General features: G+C 31.4%; 1 protein-coding gene across 1 annotated transcript; it reads right to left on the bottom strand.

Moving 5' to 3' along the window:
- Positions 1 to 608: 608 nt before the first annotated feature.
- Positions 609 to 17,120, bottom strand: LOC114325516 (nucleolin). Its single transcript, XM_028273591.2, has 6 exons — positions 16,780 to 17,120; positions 13,817 to 13,912; positions 13,648 to 13,762; positions 10,047 to 10,240; positions 6,747 to 6,854; positions 609 to 4,045 (listed from the first exon to the last, which is right to left on the bottom strand). The coding sequence occupies exons 1-6, from the start codon at positions 16,834 to 16,836 to the stop codon at positions 3,851 to 3,853; spliced, it is 765 nt and encodes a 254-aa protein (XP_028129392.1). The 5' UTR covers positions 16,837 to 17,120; the 3' UTR covers positions 609 to 3,850.
- Positions 17,121 to 17,592: the final 472 nt, after the last annotated feature.

The following is a 17,592-nucleotide window of genomic DNA, read 5'->3' as shown; positions in this document are numbered from 1 at the left end:
AAATTTACCATTTATAATTGAATCCATTTTTACAAATACTGAAAACGTATCAAGTTCAAATCTTCCCAATATTTTTGAAGTTATACTTTTTTGCGATCGAGGGTGAAATTTTATAATTTCCTGGTGCATGCGCAGACAGACAGTATGTAGTCCGTTGTTAATCTTTCAAATTATGTATGTATCAGCGCAAGTAAGTCATTAAAAGAATATATTAGTGTTCTTAGTAAATGCATTATTTATTATAATTTTTGTCTTCCTCTAAGATAATAAAATATCTATTTTTATACTTCACTTTGATCTATTTGCCACCGTGATGTGTAATTATATCTGACACGTCAATAGCACGGGGCTTAATAGCTCAGTTGGTATAGCACCGGACCAGAGATCGAGAGTTCAAATCCCGGACGATTCATATTCATTTTTTTTTGGTATTGTAAATGTTATATTTATTTCGTTGAAATTATATGATAGAAGTATAACTTCTTACGTGCGTACAAAGTACACACACATTCTTTTTTTATTTAGTAAAGCTAACGCAAAAATTGAAGTTCTCTGTTTTTGGTAGGTATATCATTTTTTGAAAGGGAATTTTAAATAAACCAACAATATTTAATTGTCTAATTATTGAAAATTTATTTCACATTTATATTAATTATCCATACAGTTTAGTTTACATAAATATAAAATCAGGACAATCATTTTACGTTCAAAATATATTACTACATATTCCTATGAAAATACAAACAATGAACGATAAGAGGCTCTAGAAAAAAATGAGGGTTCATTAGTGTTTTGTCAATTTACTTAGCGGCCGACTGCAAAGAAGTGATACATAATTATAACTAAAACAATGATGTATTCCATACAAACAGAATTTTGACACAACATGGCGCTATGTAGGGAAACAAAGCCATATAAGGGGACACGCGTTTGATTTAATTTTAGGCCTACATATAAATCACCAAATATCAATAAATTACCCAGTCTTTCATTCTAGCTGTCTTCTAATACTTTTATTTTTTGGGTTACAGATAGACCAATGCTATACCAAAAATTTCGAGCCAAATTAATAAAAAAAACAAAAATTAGAGTATTAGTAATATAGAAATAAAAAATAATTCGAATGAGAAAATTGTCAAAAAATTACTAAGACGGGCGCGAAAGGTAAATTTGTGATAATTTTAATTAACGCCCACATATTTTTAATTTTTCTACAAGAGAAATGACTATTAGACGCTGAAAAATTGGCCTGACAGTTATCTTGCACCTTCGTAAATCATGTAACTGTTTTTAGTAGTTGTTGGTTGAGAATTAATGGGGAATTGATCAACCACATTGCACATTCTCAATTTTTCTGATGGGTTATGAACAGCAGCAGTGTAAGTTAACACCTTAGCTGCGTAACGGGACAAATAGACCTCGTACTAAACTAACTGTTGGCTGGTACACGGGACATATATGCCTTGTCACGCGCCCAACATAAGTTTATAAACATCTCTAAACGCAGCCAAGGTGTTGTTTTAGAAAATAAAAATACATGAACTCTATCGTTCTATCGATTATTTTGTATTTTACATAGAAATGACTTCCCTAACACAACGAAACAAAAATATTTATCAACAAATAAAATATTGTCCCGTAGGTAAGTTCTTCTAATCCGAGCTAAACTATTGATGGTTTTTCTTAAAAACATAACAGTCTCATTTAGCTAGGCATTGAGCCCGAACTTACCAAACAAGGGTTTCATTTTTGTACAAAACACACCATTGTATATCTTATCAATTTTCCTAACTGTCCAAAAATTAATATATAGAACAAATCAGTGAAATTAAGGGGCTATCCTAGTGTGAAAGTACGAAAATCATATACTTTTTTGGGAATTTCTAAAATAAAAAGTAATATACCAATTGTTTTTGTCAATTGTCATTTATTAGAGAAAGAATTATGTACGTGTAAAAAAATTTTCATAAAAAATATTGAAAATTTAAACGATTTATGCGCCATCTGCTGGCACCGTAAAAAAACAGCTCCACTGCTGCAGTGATTGGCGCTAACAGAGATCCTGAAACATAAAATTTCAAAGTGATTATCGAAATATACGTTATTTCCTATGTCCTATACCATCTACTAGGATTTTTCAAAAATATTAAAATTTGGAAAAATGACGAAGTGTTGAAAAAAGTTTTAGGTAAAACATTCAGTTTCAAAAACCGCCAAATTGACATTTTTTATTCAATCAAAAAACCCCTAGTTGATGGTATAGAAAGTAACTTATATTTCAATAATAAGTTTGAAATTTTATGTTTCAGGATCTCTATTAGTCCCAATTACTGCAGCAGTGGAGCTGTCTTTTTTTGGCGGTGCCAGCAGAAGGCACAAAAATCATTCAATTTGCAATATTTTTTCATGAAAATTTTTTTACAGGTACTTGTTTTTATATTAAATGCTCATGCAAATCTTCAAAATAGGTGGTACATTACTGTTTATTTTAGAGATTTCCACAAAGTATATGAATCCCATACTTTTACACTAGCCCCCTAAATTGATCTTTACACACTTCTCGCCTAACAAACTAAAAATGTACTAGTCCTAAACTGAAAAGTTTTTATTTAGACATTCACTAATTTATTCAAGCTGAACTGTGACTACTAATGGATATGAAGCGAAGGTCATTGCCAAACATATATTTGTGTGTAACAAAATAACGATGACAGTCTCTGAATCTGTGATGAAATCATTTTATGCCAAACAAAAGTTTTTAATAATGAATAATAATACCTTAGGCATCTACTGATTTTATATACAATGTGCTGAATATGACTAAATTTGTTTGCATTTTGTAAACTTACAGTATGTATTAAAATGCAATAATGAATAGGCTAGTTCTCCTCAAAATATGCATATATATTTTTTATGATTAAGTAAATGATACTTTTTTGATATATTTAAGCAGACAGTCCTCAAGACATCCGATTCAGATATAGAAAAACAAATGGGGTTGCTATAAAATCACAAATTAATAAAAAAAACGTTTATTAAACCAGCAATATGAATCTAGTCAAAATAATCAAATATTCAATTTACAATTGAAAACAGACGAATGTATTAAAACTATTTTATTCTTAAGGTTTACTAAACATTACTAAATATTTTTTAAATGGTATAAAATAGAAACTTTTCATTTGCAAATAAAACTTAATTAACACAAAAAAATGAAAATGTGTCTAATTTCCTTACAAGCTATGTCTAAGTACCATTTACTATACATCATCCTACGAGATACTAAAATGTGGAAGAAATTTTACTGTTTATTACAAAACGTATTACAAAACTCACAACACCCAAAAAATGTTTCAGTCATACTTTTTTAAAGGCTATTTCAGATAAGTATCAACAGTTTTTTATGCAAATGAAAAGTTGACAGCATTGAGTTAAGGAGATTCAGGTACATACTGGTACATACGCCGCTTATAATATGTACTTCGGCATGTCTCCTAATTCTTTCAAACTAGCCTGTAGGTAAAGATGAATACTTTAAATGTTAATTGCCATCAAAACAAATGAAAAAATTAAGAAATATACAAAAGAATGACTCCTAATCTATATAATATATTATTATTAACAGTAATTATCTCGCAAACTTCCATGGCGCAGCTCATACACAAACTAACCTCAAGAAAAAAAACTAATACAACTTTCAATCACAAATCAAATATTTCAGGAAAATTTTGTGTTTTGACGAGTCACTTTTCCAAAACTTTTTAAAAATGAATTCTTTGTTAACCTACAGTAGAATTAATGAAATAGAAAAACGAGCTGATAATAAAATTTGGAAATAATATAAAAATCTTTATTCAGCAGGCTTTTCATCTTCCGTCTGCTCAGTGCTTGCCGATTCAGGTTCGTCGGCAGTACTTTTGCTCTCTTCTTCCTCGTCTTTCTTTTCTTCTTCGGAGGCGGGAGCATCTACACTATCCTCTTTCGCTCCATTCTCTGTGGCAGCAGGTGCAGGAGTAGATTCCTCTGCATCTGCGTCTGCTTCATCCTATTACAAAAATAGGTAATTAGAAAATTTTATCAGTAACTGTTATATTGTTTCATCTTTTACATGACATAGGTTTTCAGGTTAGTTAACAGTTAAAAATTAAAAAAAAAACATGATTTTTTCTCTCAAAATATGATCAAATTGAAAAAATTTAATCCAGAATATGATTCTTAAAACATAAAACAAATTGAATACTTAAACAAATATTCGTATTAGATCAATTACCTTAGTCAAACAACTTTAATGTGTAACCCTTTAACCCTTTTGCTGCGGAAAGCGATGTGTGCTTAAGCACTATTTTAAGCAGAGAACTGATATAGCTTTTAAGTACAATATAGGAAACATTTTTCACATATGTATGTAGATTTATCAAACCACTCACAGATGGTATTTGTTTTTTGGCAATTTGCAGAAGATCACTGCAGTTTCAAACGATGCATTAAAGTTAGTTGCCGAACTACTCACAGATGGTATGTATTTGTATTTTGGGGATTCACAGCTTTTTCCAAGTACTCTGCGTAAAATTTCGAAAGGTGCTCTGGATGTAAATAAAAGCAGGGGGGACAAAAAGTAAGTGGCACAGTGATATTCTGAAAGGCAAATGTTGTGATGATAGAGATGTTATACAGTGATAAGTGTGCCAATAACAGGCAAAATAACGGAAAAGATGGAAAACATAATATGTTGTGAAATAAAAGAGATGAAACCAGTAGAGGTGGGAGATTATCAATAGAAACCTATAAATTTAATTATATTGATAGTTTTCCACCTGTAGACATATCAGAGTCAAACTGTCATAGGAGAACTGACCAATACTCTAATTACCCTAAATATTTTGACAATTTCAAATAAAATAATTCAATAAATGGTTATCTAACTTTATATATCATATGAGTAAGTACTGTATGTATACTGAAAATGTGTAAAACCTTACATAATCTGATTCATATTCTAAATGCGGATTTATATTTTGACCATAAAAATAATTATGTATTACTGCTTATTTTCTCATGCATTAAATTTATTGTTTTTGCGCTCTAGGAACAAAAGTACTGTAATTGTATCAAATGACAAGTGTATAATGAGAATAAAATTTGATCTAGCAGAACGCATTGAATTACATTTCTTTAAGATTTATGTGGTAAACCAAAAATGTGAATATATTGCTTATTCAACACAATTTATCTATTATCAATTGAGACTGATGATATAGAGCACCATGATCACAAATTGTCAAAGGAAAATAATTTCTAAAGCCAAACAGAATACAAGAAAACATCCTTATAACCACGAAAATGTACATTTAAAGATTATTAATCCATCTCAAAACCCTAAAACTGTCAAAGGAAATTTTATTATTGCCAAATAAAAAGATCTTCGGAACAATAATAGTTATTTACAGAAAAACTAGCCATATCTAACTCTGTGTATATGATGGTAGACAAAGATCTGGGGATCGCAATAGACAACTATACTATTAAATGTGTGGATGCCTTCACGTATCTGGGCACAGAAATCAATCCGAAGAATTCTGTAAGTAGTGAAATGAATGCACATATTTCCAGTGGGCATCATACATACTATGCTAATAAAAGATTGATGACATTGAAATTATTACACAAAAGAACCAAAATGATGATTTACAAAATATTGATTAGACCTGTAGAAACCTATGGTTGAGAAACCATTACAAAAAAAGATGAAACCCAACCTCAGGACATTTGAAAAAAGATACTGAGAAAGTGTATGGCCCGATGCAAGAGGAAGACAGCACATGGAGAATCAGAAGAAACGACGAGGTTAGTGAATTGAATGAAGGGTATGATATTGTAAGTTTTGTCAAAGTCAAAGACTGTCATGCCTGGGACATGTCCACAGACAAGAAGATACGAAAACAGCAAAGAAAACATTACAATGGAAGCCGATAAGGTTAAAAAAACGAAGGCCCAGAAGAAGATAGTTTGATGATGTGGAAGATGACCTGAAAACCATGAACATAAGACAGTGGAGGAGAAGGGCACAAGAGAGAACTGAATGGAAGGACATAGCCAGATATGCTAAGACCCATCCAAGGTTATGATGCTAAAAGAAGAGAATAAAATTTATATGAAACAAGAAAATAAATCGGATCACTGGTTAGACTTGTTTTAACCCCTTCGTGCTAGATCGTCATATGGCAAATCACACCTTATATACGGATTCGCGCACTTACCCAGTTGCGAACGCAAGCTAATGATGCACCCGTGTGCATCACCATACCGAAGCGGTTAATACAAACTGTTAATGAATAATATTGATTAGTTAACAAAATCTCCACAAGAGGATGCTATCAATATAAATCTAATAATTTGAGATTGAATCTGCAAGAATGTCGCAAAGGAAATTAAGGAAACGTAACATAATGGAAACAAAGTATACTTTATCTCATTTTTGTGCACTTTTATTATTTTAAATACATGAATTTACTTTGAATAAAGTCAGATGTAATGCCTGTTTGGTAATTACAATGTCAATTTCTTATTTTCATCAGTTCTGAAATAACTTCTGTTGAAAAATGATACCATTTATACAATGATGTAATCCAATAAAATATATTTTACATTTTACATGCATTCCACAAAAAAGTGTAACATTTACCTTGGAAACTTCAAATCTACTATATTTTCATCCATCCAATAAAAATTTATAATATATATCTTACCTTAGCATCAGCATTATTATTAGCAGATTCCTCCTTGTCATCATGTGAATTAGTTTCATTACCATCAGCTTCACTCTTTTCGTCAACACTCATTGCCTGATCTTCACACTAGATGGAAAGATTAAAATTTAGCATTTTGTTAAAATGATCGGTTATTACAATATCCAGGTTATAGGAATATTTTTGCTTGGCATAAAGGCTAATAAGGGAGCGTACAAGTATTACGTAACGCGATTTTTGACCCCCCCCCCTACGTAACGCACTGTAATGGGCGTTTAACTATAACATAACCCAATTTTTGAAGATTTTTGACCCCCCAATTTGCATTACGTAATACTTGAACGGTCCCTAAGCAGGTTCAACGGTATTTACATTTTTTAGAATGAAGTTTGATAATGTCAACATATAATTTTGTTCTTGAATATAATTTTAATATAACAGCTCAGTCAAATTGCATGCACAATACGATAATTTATCACTTTATTTCATAACAATTGAAACACACTAAACAACTAATTATGTCATAGTTGAACACACATAACTAGGGTATTTTCTAATTAGTTATATACTGTTTCTCAAGTAGTGTACTATGAGATAAAGTGGTAAATTATCATATGCATGCCATCTGAAAACTATCAGTTGGACAACACATTAAGTTCACCATAAATAACTCTATTCTATAAATATACAGTGAGGACGTTTGAATTGGAATAAATTCATTATCTCCAGAATGGGCGAATTTGGAGAGAAATCACAAGACAGGTCGATTTTAATTTTTAAATTATGACTTTTTGGTATATATATCATACTAGTAACGTTATCCATCTGGGTGTGAAGACATAATCAATGATTTTTTTAAATGAGAGTAGGGGTCGTGTGATTGCTCATTTGAAAGGTTATTTAATTCTCTATTCAGTAATACATATAAACGTTAACATCATTTTAAACAGGGTGTCAATTAATTTATTAAAAAATTTTTTTTTATAAATTAATTGAGACAAAAAGAAGAATGTATGTAATTCATTTATTTCAAAATACATTTGAGTGTTGTCAGAAAACAGAGAGAAATGTTTATTTGAGAAATAAACATTGTTTTTCGCTTCAATTCAATGTTATTGCCACCCCTCTCTCTTGAACATTGAATTTAAGCGAAAGGCAATGTCTATTTGTGAAGTAAACATTATTACCTGTTTTTCCGACATCAGTAAAACATATTTTGAATTAAATAAATTGCTTACATTTTTCTTTTTGTGTCAATTCATTTAATAATTTTTGTTTTGGACACAGTGTATAAATAATTATGTTAATATTTATATTACCGAATAGAGAATTAAATAACCTTTCAAATGAGCTATCACACAACCCCTACTCTCATTTAAAAAATATCGATACATCAATTACTTAACCACGCCCAGATGGACGATATCACTAGTACGATATATATGCCAAAAAGTCATAATTTAAAAATAAAAATCGACCTGTCAAGATTTCTCTCCAAATTCACCTATTCTATAATAGGTTTTGTAACAAAATGTTTATTATTGATGTAAGTATATTGGTTTATAATATATGAAGACCACACAGAAGAAAGGCGAAACGTCACAAAAAGGTTAATTCGAGAAAATTGAGTTTGAAATTGAAACCGCTCGCCTTTCTTCCCTGTACGGAGAATTTTATAACGTGTTTTAAGCTATGAGGATTCGTCTTTTTCCCATGTTTGAATGACTCACATAAAACTACTACTAAAAACCTACATATTGCTGCTCTGAACCAAAAATAATAAAAAATTGACATTTCGCCTTTCTTCCATGTTGTCTTCGTATGTTAACATAGTTTGTATAACTATAATTATTTGCTTCCTACACATTTAGTTTTTATCTTTAATAAAAATTATACTCATTAATTTTTCAACAGACATAGCTTAACAGTTTTATACAAACCATTCACTTAAAACAATACTTGAATAATTTGAGCATAACTTGGAAATTTATATTTCATTCATAAATTATTTTTATTCTCTTATTAATGAATTTTAAAGCTTTCTGAGTTTTATGTGAGTCAATTTTAATGGAATAATTTTTACTTCTTTAGTATTGCAGTATAGAGGAAGGTAATAATATTTTTTATTGATAAAGCAGTCAGTTACAAAAATTTCATAAATGATTTAATGAAATTATGTTCAACATAAAAAACAACATAAATTTTACTTCTTGCTGAATAGTCCTGTCGCCAGTGGGGGTACAACGGCTTCCTTAATTCAGATGGACTTACCCTAAGTTTTTTTTATGTATTTAGACCCGTAGAACACGAATTTTTTGGGTAACAGTCGATCCAGATGTCGAGAAGATTGTTATAAACAAAGAACTTGAGGAATCATATAACAGCGATTTTTCGCAAAACAGAATATGTTTTTGTATTTTTTGGGCCATTCTAAACAAAAAATGATTTTACAAGTTTTTTCTTAGGATGCATAGTTTTCGACATAAACGCGGTTGAACTTTCAAAAAATCGAAAAATTGCAATTTTTGAACACGAATAACTTCTGATTGAAAAATAAAATACCAATTCTGCTTATCGCATTTGAAAGTTCAAGTCAATTTCTATCGGTTTTTATTACCTTCATTGCTAAAAACTAATTTTTTTATTGTTAAACAAAGCTATAAACACATAGTGATTGAACGATGTTTTCAATGCATTTCTCATTTGAAATCGAACGAGCAGGCGCGCATACATACAATCTCTACATAGATTAAATACATTAAAACGCATGCTTTGGGCAGGGGAAACACTATGTGTTTATGGCTTTGTTTAACAAATAAAAACTTAATTTTTAGCAATGCAAATAATCAAAACCGATAGAATTTGACTTGAACATTCAAATGCAGTAAGCAGAATTGCTATTTTATTTTTTAATCAAAAGTTATTCGGGTTCAAAAATTGCAATTTTACGATTTTTTGAAAGTTCAACCGCGTTTATGTCGAAAACTATGCATCCTACGAAAAAACTTGTAAAATCACTTTTTGCTTAGAATTGCCCAAAAAATACAAAAAAATGTTTTGTTTTGCGAAAAATCGCTATTATGTGATTCCTCAAGTTCTTTGTTTATAACAATCTTATCGACATTCGGATCAACTGTTACCCAAAAAATTCGTGTTCTACGGGTCAAAATACATAAAAAAAACTTGGGTAAGTCCATCTGAATTAAGGAGGCCGTTGTACCCCCCTGGCGACAGGACTAGAAATATTTTTCAATTTAATTCAGGCATAATTATATTATTTAATTCAAATATAGTTCTCACCTTAGAAGCATCAGCATTGTTGTTACCAGATTCTTCTTTGTCATCATGTGAATTGGTTTCTGTAGTGTCAGCTTCACTTTTGGATTCATCGATACTTTTTGCTTGTTCTTCACTTTCTGCTACTGAGGTTTCAGATTTTTCATCATGTGAATCACTACTTTCTTCTACAGTTCTCTTCGGCCTGCCTCTCGATGCTAAAATAAGATTTCAACAATAATTTTCTGAATCAGTAAAATGATTTGTAATAGGAAATTAAAAAGAATTTAGGAAAATCAATTACACCACATATGTTTAGTAGTTAACAAAGAATTGAGTTACAAAGAAGTATTAATTGCACACTGATAACCATTTGACCTATGGTAGCAGTTCCCATAAAAAGCCAAATAAACACTTTTGAAATAAATTTATTTATAATAAAATAACAAGGAGAAATAAATTAATAGAAAAAACTAATTTCTAAATCAATTTTAAAAACACACAATTTCACCTACACAGAATACACATTTTGGATCTTTGGATCAGGGTTAAAAGAAATAAATTGTGTCATATTGCACTTTTAATAATAAAGTGACACAACTAAAAATTCTTAAATTTTTAATTTTAAAAATGACAACATAATATTCTCTATTGATTTAATGCAAATACATATTGAAACCCCTGTGGGTAGATTTCTACTAACATGGAGAAGTATAGACAGAATTAAATGTAACTATAGAAAGGTTTTCTGCAAAATTGTATTTTTGAGTTATCCATTTTATTATTAACACCCTCAGCGCCAGTGTATCCTTTTATATACACACTGTCCTCAACGCTGTGTACCGAAAAAGATACACATGGTTCGTTGTTTCGATCTGTTGTGTCTTCTAAAAGAACACAGTTTCTTCAGTTTTTATATGTAGAGAATAATGTTATGGCCTAAGCCAATTTCCTGGTATAACTGGGTTTGGCCTTAGAAATGAAAGATAGGTTGTATGTAACTAGAAATTCATATGAAAAATGTTATTGCAGTACATAATTATTTGAACCAATTTTTGCAATAATCAGTTAATATTTAGATATGTATTATTATTGTTTTTATTTATATACTCAAATGTGTTATAAAAATTATGTTTATTCTGAAAGAAAGAACAAAAATATACAAATTCTTAAAATAAAAATAAAGATATAATATGTATGAAACTAGAAAAAATTGATTTGATATTTAGTGCGTTGCATTATAACATTTTTTACAAATAATGATGTCACACACAGAACATTTGGTGTTTACTTGAGATGCTCTCACAATTTTTTCTTCGGCACTTTTTACTCCTTTCCTTCCGTATTTCTTGTAACACTCCGAACAACGCCCTCTGATTTTCTTGCCATCTTGGACATTTGTCACTAGATGATGCACATCTTGTTTTATGGTTCCAGATGGGTCAGAAATAGTGACGTTTTGTGTAGAACATTTTACAAGCATTGAAGTTAGAACATGTTCACGAAATTCCGTTATAGTAAGCTTCTTACGGATAGTGTTCTGGTTATACAGGAAATGAGCATTTACCAAACTCGTCCCCCAAATAATTTCGAACATAAGTTTTCTGTACCATTTCATGCACCGCCGTAATGCAGAGGAATACGTAGCCATTTGATCACTAACATCAATGGATGACTTACCATTGTTATAGTCAAAAATACATATTGGTTTCTGAATAGTTCGTCCCGTTCGACTTTCATTAGGGAGCGTTTTCAATGCCGAGGACTCTGTTGACAACATTCGAACATCTCTCTTATCACGCCATTTCAAAACAACAATCCCGTCATCTGTTTGTTTGGCTGAGAAATCTCCTCGTCTTAGTTTGGCACACATCACGTCTTTTGGCATGTATTTCCTATTTGCTCTAATTGTCCCCACCAAATGGGTGTTGTTCTTCCTCAGTCGATAAGCCAGAGGTATACTGGTATAATAACTGTCAGTATATAATGTTCTACCACCCCCCAAGAGATCTTTGGCTAAAATCATAACTGTATTTTCTGACACTTCGGATTCACTGTTTTTCGATTTGCCGCAATAAACCAGAAGGTTCCATGTATAACCTTTTTCAGTACAAAGTTTAAAAATTTTGATGCCATACTTTGCGGCCTTGTTTGGGATATACTGCCGGAAGAGCAACCTGCCTCTCCAAGCAACTAGAGACTCATCAACACAAATTTTCTCTCCCGGGGTAAAAACCTTCTGATAGTTACTGATAAACATATCGATAACTTCGCGAACTTTATACAATCTATCTTCTTTGTTTGAAGTTTCATTATCAGCAAAGTGTATAAATTTGAGAATAATTTCAAAGCGATTTCTGGCCATCACTGTGCGTGCTAAAGGTATATTGTATAATATATGGCTTTTCCAATAATCTCGTATAGAAGGCAGCTTCACCAAACCCATCCAACCAATAAGTGCTAAGAAGGAACGTATTTCCTAGACACTTACTGGTTTCCACCTATGTAGTCGTGATTGATCAGAAACATCTGTGGACAAGAGATATTGCGTTGCATACAAGTTGGTCTGTTCCTGTATCTTCGTTATAATGTCAGGAGTCACAAATAATTCAAAGTAATCTATGGGGTCGGCATCTGCTAGAATTCCTGCATAAATTTCTTTCATACCGGACCACGGTACTGTAACTTCAATAGCCGGGAGATCATCGTGAGTGGGCATGTGCCAAGACATATTTTGTATCTTTTGTTTTACCCATTCAGTTTCTGAATATCTGATTATCTTCATCCTTCCGTTGAGAATTTTGGCCATCCCGATTAGGTTCTGGAGAAGAATGGTGTCGCTTTCTGGAAGTTGACGGCTGATTACATTGGTCACTGTCATCGGTGTTGCTATCATTGCTTGAATCTAAATCCGGTTCAAAGTCTCCATCATTGTCAGAGTCGTCACTTGAGAAATAATACATCTTAATGAAAGTCTACTAAGTACAGTAAAAGCACAACTAAAGTACTTTACACGTACACAATAACACTATTTTGTTCGTAGAATTGTTTTTTACTTTCCAGCACTATTGTTTTTATCGAATTGTTTATCTTTATAGGAAAACACTCGTGTTTGTATAATGGTTAATGTTCTAAGCAAAGAAGTTGGTCAGTCAGAACTTGAAAAGAAATAAAAATATATTAAAAACAAGTTGTGTATCTTTTTTGATACACATGGCCCTTACGCGAAAGTCTTCGAAAAACTTTATGCTAGGCCAGTGTATCGAAAATGATACACACTTGAAAAATACAAACATAAACTGCAAATAAATAAAAAAATTACTTCAGTCCCCTAAAATAACATAAAAAACTCTATTCATTCAAAAAAACATTTTGGCCCAGAACGAAATTTTTGTGAACTAGCCGTGTCTCTGAGGGTGTTAAAGTTGCGATGTTAACATGTTCACAGACAGAACGTCTATAGACGTCTAATTTCTATTGATGTAATGTGACACAACATCAATAGACGTTGCATTTTCCCTATTCTACTTTGCAAAATACATAATAGTGTCACAACACTTGCTTATACATTTGACGCACTGTCCGTCAACGTGTTAATATGTAACTGTTTTAAAAAATAACTTACATTTAGTTGTGCTAGAACTTTTTCTTTCTTTCTTAGCTGGAGGTGGAGGAGTGGCTGTCACACCTTTAGCTGCTGACCTCGTTCTGCGCCTGCCTTCAACCTCAGGTCCCAAGCCCTAAAAGAAGCGGTATTTAATTTTTATGCATTGCAAAAAAACACAAAAATTTACCTTAGTAATAGCTTCGCTTTCTTCTCGAGCCCTCTCAATTGTTGTTAGTCTAGGAGACTTGGACTTGGATTTCCTAGTTTTGGAACTTTTTTCTTCCTAACAAAAATAAAAAGAACTGTCAATTAATGTATAAAATAAAATAGTAAAGGATATATTGAAAAGTGTTCATTTCAAAATATTAATTTTTATTGCATGGATTTAAATGCATCCACAGGAATTGCATTTTTTTCTATATTCCTTTATCAGGTTGGTTCTCAACCTGTGGTACATAAAATTTTTGGCAATGGTACAGATTTATAAGACTTATTGAAATAAAACTCAAAAATACAAACATTTGTAAAAAAAAGTGAAATTAATGAATTATACATTGTCCATATTTTTTCGTGGACATTGTTAAACATTAGACACGAGGAAAGCCGTGAAAACATGAGGCTTACTCAACCTCATAGTTGTCAAATGGGTAAAAATCGTACTTTATGGCGGTAATGGGTCAAATCAACCTCATACAGTTTTTACAATAATTTGACTAGAGTACTCCATAAGGATTTAACGATACCAATAACATTTAAAATTTTTCAAAAATAAACATTTGACAGACATAGCAGGTGGGGAAGTTTAAAAAAAAATTTATCAGTCAAATAAGAAGTTTTATGATGAGGTCTTTGAGACCTCGTTCCGTCACATAGGAAGTTATTTATAGGTACTGGATTTTGGGAAGAGCTATGACCTTGAAAATTTCATTTCTACATAAACTTGTGTACTAAATCGGCATAACTCATAGCTCTTGTCAAAATGATATATTATCATACAATTTCTTAAAGATTCTAAAATAAAAATTTAATATGACATCTTCAATCTTCAACTTTCAAATATCTGTGTCAAAAAGTTTATCTAATGCCATCCCCTCTTTGTGAACACACACACACTCTTGTCAAAATCCAATACTTTAATAATATAACTAAATATTTTCGATTCTAAAATGCTGTAAAAGACTTTAAGAGTCTGAGTAAGAAACGCGATATTTAGTTATATTCTTTGTGACGTTTTCAAGATCATAGCTCTTCCCAAAATCCATTACCTATAGCAGGTTGATTGCCGACGGACAAAACGGCCTCCTTCGGTAACACCAGCTACTCTGTGAGTCTTACTTCAAATCGTGGGCGTTCTGGGAAAATCCACTAACTCCATTTCAAAAGCTTGGAACAGTAAGGGCGAACTTACCATGACATTATCATAGTAAGTTCGCCCTTACTCTTCCAAGCTTTTGAAATGGAGTTAGTGGATTTTCCCAGAATGCCCACGAAATATGTGATCTATATTCCAATTGGAGTAGTCGGCAATTAACTTATTAAAACTGTTCCTGCAGGTAACGTGTTAATAACACATTTTTTTAATCGAACTGAAATAATATCACTACCTTTGAAGTTCACATACTTTACATACCAATTCACATATTTAGGTTCACTGATCAAGTGAAGGATAATCCTAGCAAACAAATGCTATTTTGGACTGAGTAGACATTAGAAGCAGAAACTTAAGCCAAAAAACAAAAATAACCATATACAAAACCCTTATACAACCAGTGTTGACATATGGATCACAGACATGGACAATCTCTAAGGAAGATGAAAATCTTCTGCTTATATTTGAACAAAGGATCCTGAGAGGAATATTCAGGGGCATCTGTGAAAAGAGCGTTTGGAGGAGCAGGTACAACTATGAGATGTACCACATATATAAACATATATTTGGTGGTAAAGACATAGTATCTCTTATAAAAATAGGAAGACTAAGATGGGCAGGACATCTAGCAAGATCACAGAAGAACAACCCTCCTAGAAGAATCCTTATGTCACAACCTGTGAGAAGTAGAAATAGAGGTAGGCCAAACTCAGATGGAAGGATGGTGTAGATGAGGATGGTAGAAAAATAGGCGCAGCAAACTGGCAACAGTTGACAATGGATAGAACTGACTGGCGTAATAGACTTGGGAAGGTCGAGGCTCTTTTATAGGGCGCTGTAGCACCATTGATGATGATGAAATAATATCACATTCATATTTACTACGACTTTCTGCACTATGCTTGAACAAAAAAAGTAAAATGGTTTGTTTACAATTCGTAATGAGTGACACTAATATAATAATACATTGATAATACAATTCAAATTTACTTTTAAAGTAAAAAGTCAGTCCTACACTGTGATATTCCTATACAAACATACATAAAGTTGGAAATTGTAGCAAATAAAAAAGAAAACTAATTCTGTATATAACATAAAATTGAAAAATAATATAAAAACCTTAATAAGCGCACTAGAATGGATGGATTTTCTAGAAGTTTACAACTTTGGGTATATAGAGGGACCATCTTGTAACAAAAGACAACCATTGGCGCTAAAATATAATCTCAAATTTATTGTTTCTAGCACTAATATCACTAGCACAACCAGTACAAAAATTAAGAACAAAAAATGCTTAATAAATAAACAATTTAAATACCATTTTACATTAAAGTGTAAATAAGTTTTAGAAGAACTTGAATATTCCCTCCAATTTTAAAATGCTGACTGGTTAGTACTACGACATGAAGAACAAGAGAAAGTAATTTGTAAAAGAGCGATACCAAGCTGAACGTATGTGTCTACTCATTGCGTTTTTCACGGCGTAGGTACTAGAAAATGCATTTTTACACATTTTGCACACTTTTAGATATTTCTAATAATGTGCAATATTGGTCTGTTGTATTAAAATAAACGCTAAGTAAATAAATTACATGTAAAAATGTGTTTTAACTGAATTATTTAAACCGTTCATTATCACAGTGTTAACAGTCCTTAGAATGTGATTTTCTACGTTTACAGATGAAAGCAATGACCCAATCTAAGGGTGCACATCTATTACGTGCACATTGCAGAATTGTTTCACAAAATAACTAAGAAAATATAGAAATCACTGTACTTACTTGACTATTTTCTTCATTTACAGCATTATTAGTGTTTACTGAGTCCACTTCAGACATTTTTAATATATATTTTCACGATCTACTTAACAGAAAACGTTAACGATACACACAAGAACTTTCCCGGTCGTTGTTTATTCGGCGAAATGGCGGCCAGCGTGGGTCATGTGATCAAAATCACTTCGACAGGTTAAATACCGCGAATTTTAAAAATGCCGGAGTAATTTATCCCATATAACTGTGTTTTAAGGAAATAAAATAAAGTGTTTCTTTATTTTTAACACACTTATTATTTTAGAATTGTATATTTTAGATGAATTTCTTAGTTTGAAGATTTTATATTATAAATATGTACAAGATAAAAACTTGTTTCGGTATTATCGGCACCGGCAAAGGACTCAGTCAAAGTGTAGCTACATATTTATGTAACTTTTATAAAAATGCTACAGATTAGAGATTATACACAATGGCTCAATTTATAAAACCGATAACATTTTGACCAATTCAGGTAATCCTCCGGAGTTTTATGTTAAAAAACCAACTTGGTTCCTAAAAGAATAACCGTCATTACAAGAAGAATAAAAATGTGAGGTTTTTAGCAAACTTTGCTCTTATATTTTATTAACTTTCCTTGCACTTTTATTTATGCCATAACAAATAAAAAAAATGTAATTAACAGATTATTATTCACGTACAATTTGATTGCACATTATAAAAAAATAGAATAATTTCAAACTAATTGTTGCAATGTTTGTTGCATAGTTACAGGGGTTACATTAATGACTTTATAGTTCAAAATATGTATTGTATATTATT

The sequence above is a fragment of the Diabrotica virgifera genome, chromosome 4, assembly GCF_917563875.1.
Source record: "Diabrotica virgifera virgifera chromosome 4, PGI_DIABVI_V3a".
Taxonomy (NCBI): Eukaryota; Metazoa; Arthropoda; class Insecta; order Coleoptera; family Chrysomelidae; genus Diabrotica; species Diabrotica virgifera.
The sequence above is the reverse complement of the archived record's forward strand: the minus strand, read 5'-3'. Positions and strand labels throughout refer to the sequence as shown.

Coding starts and splice junctions, on each gene's coding strand:
- LOC114325516 (XM_028273591.2), bottom strand. CDS start 16,836: ATGTCTGAAGTGGACTCAGTAAACACTAATAATGCTGTAAATGAAGAA. Junction 13,913..16,779: donor TAAATGAAGAAAATAGTCAA/GTAAGTACAGTG, acceptor TATTTTTGTTAG/GAAGAAAAAAGTTCCAAAAC. Junction 10,241..13,647: donor AAGTTCTAGCACAACTAAAT/GTAAGTTATTTT, acceptor ATCTTATTTTAG/CATCGAGAGGCAGGCCGAAG.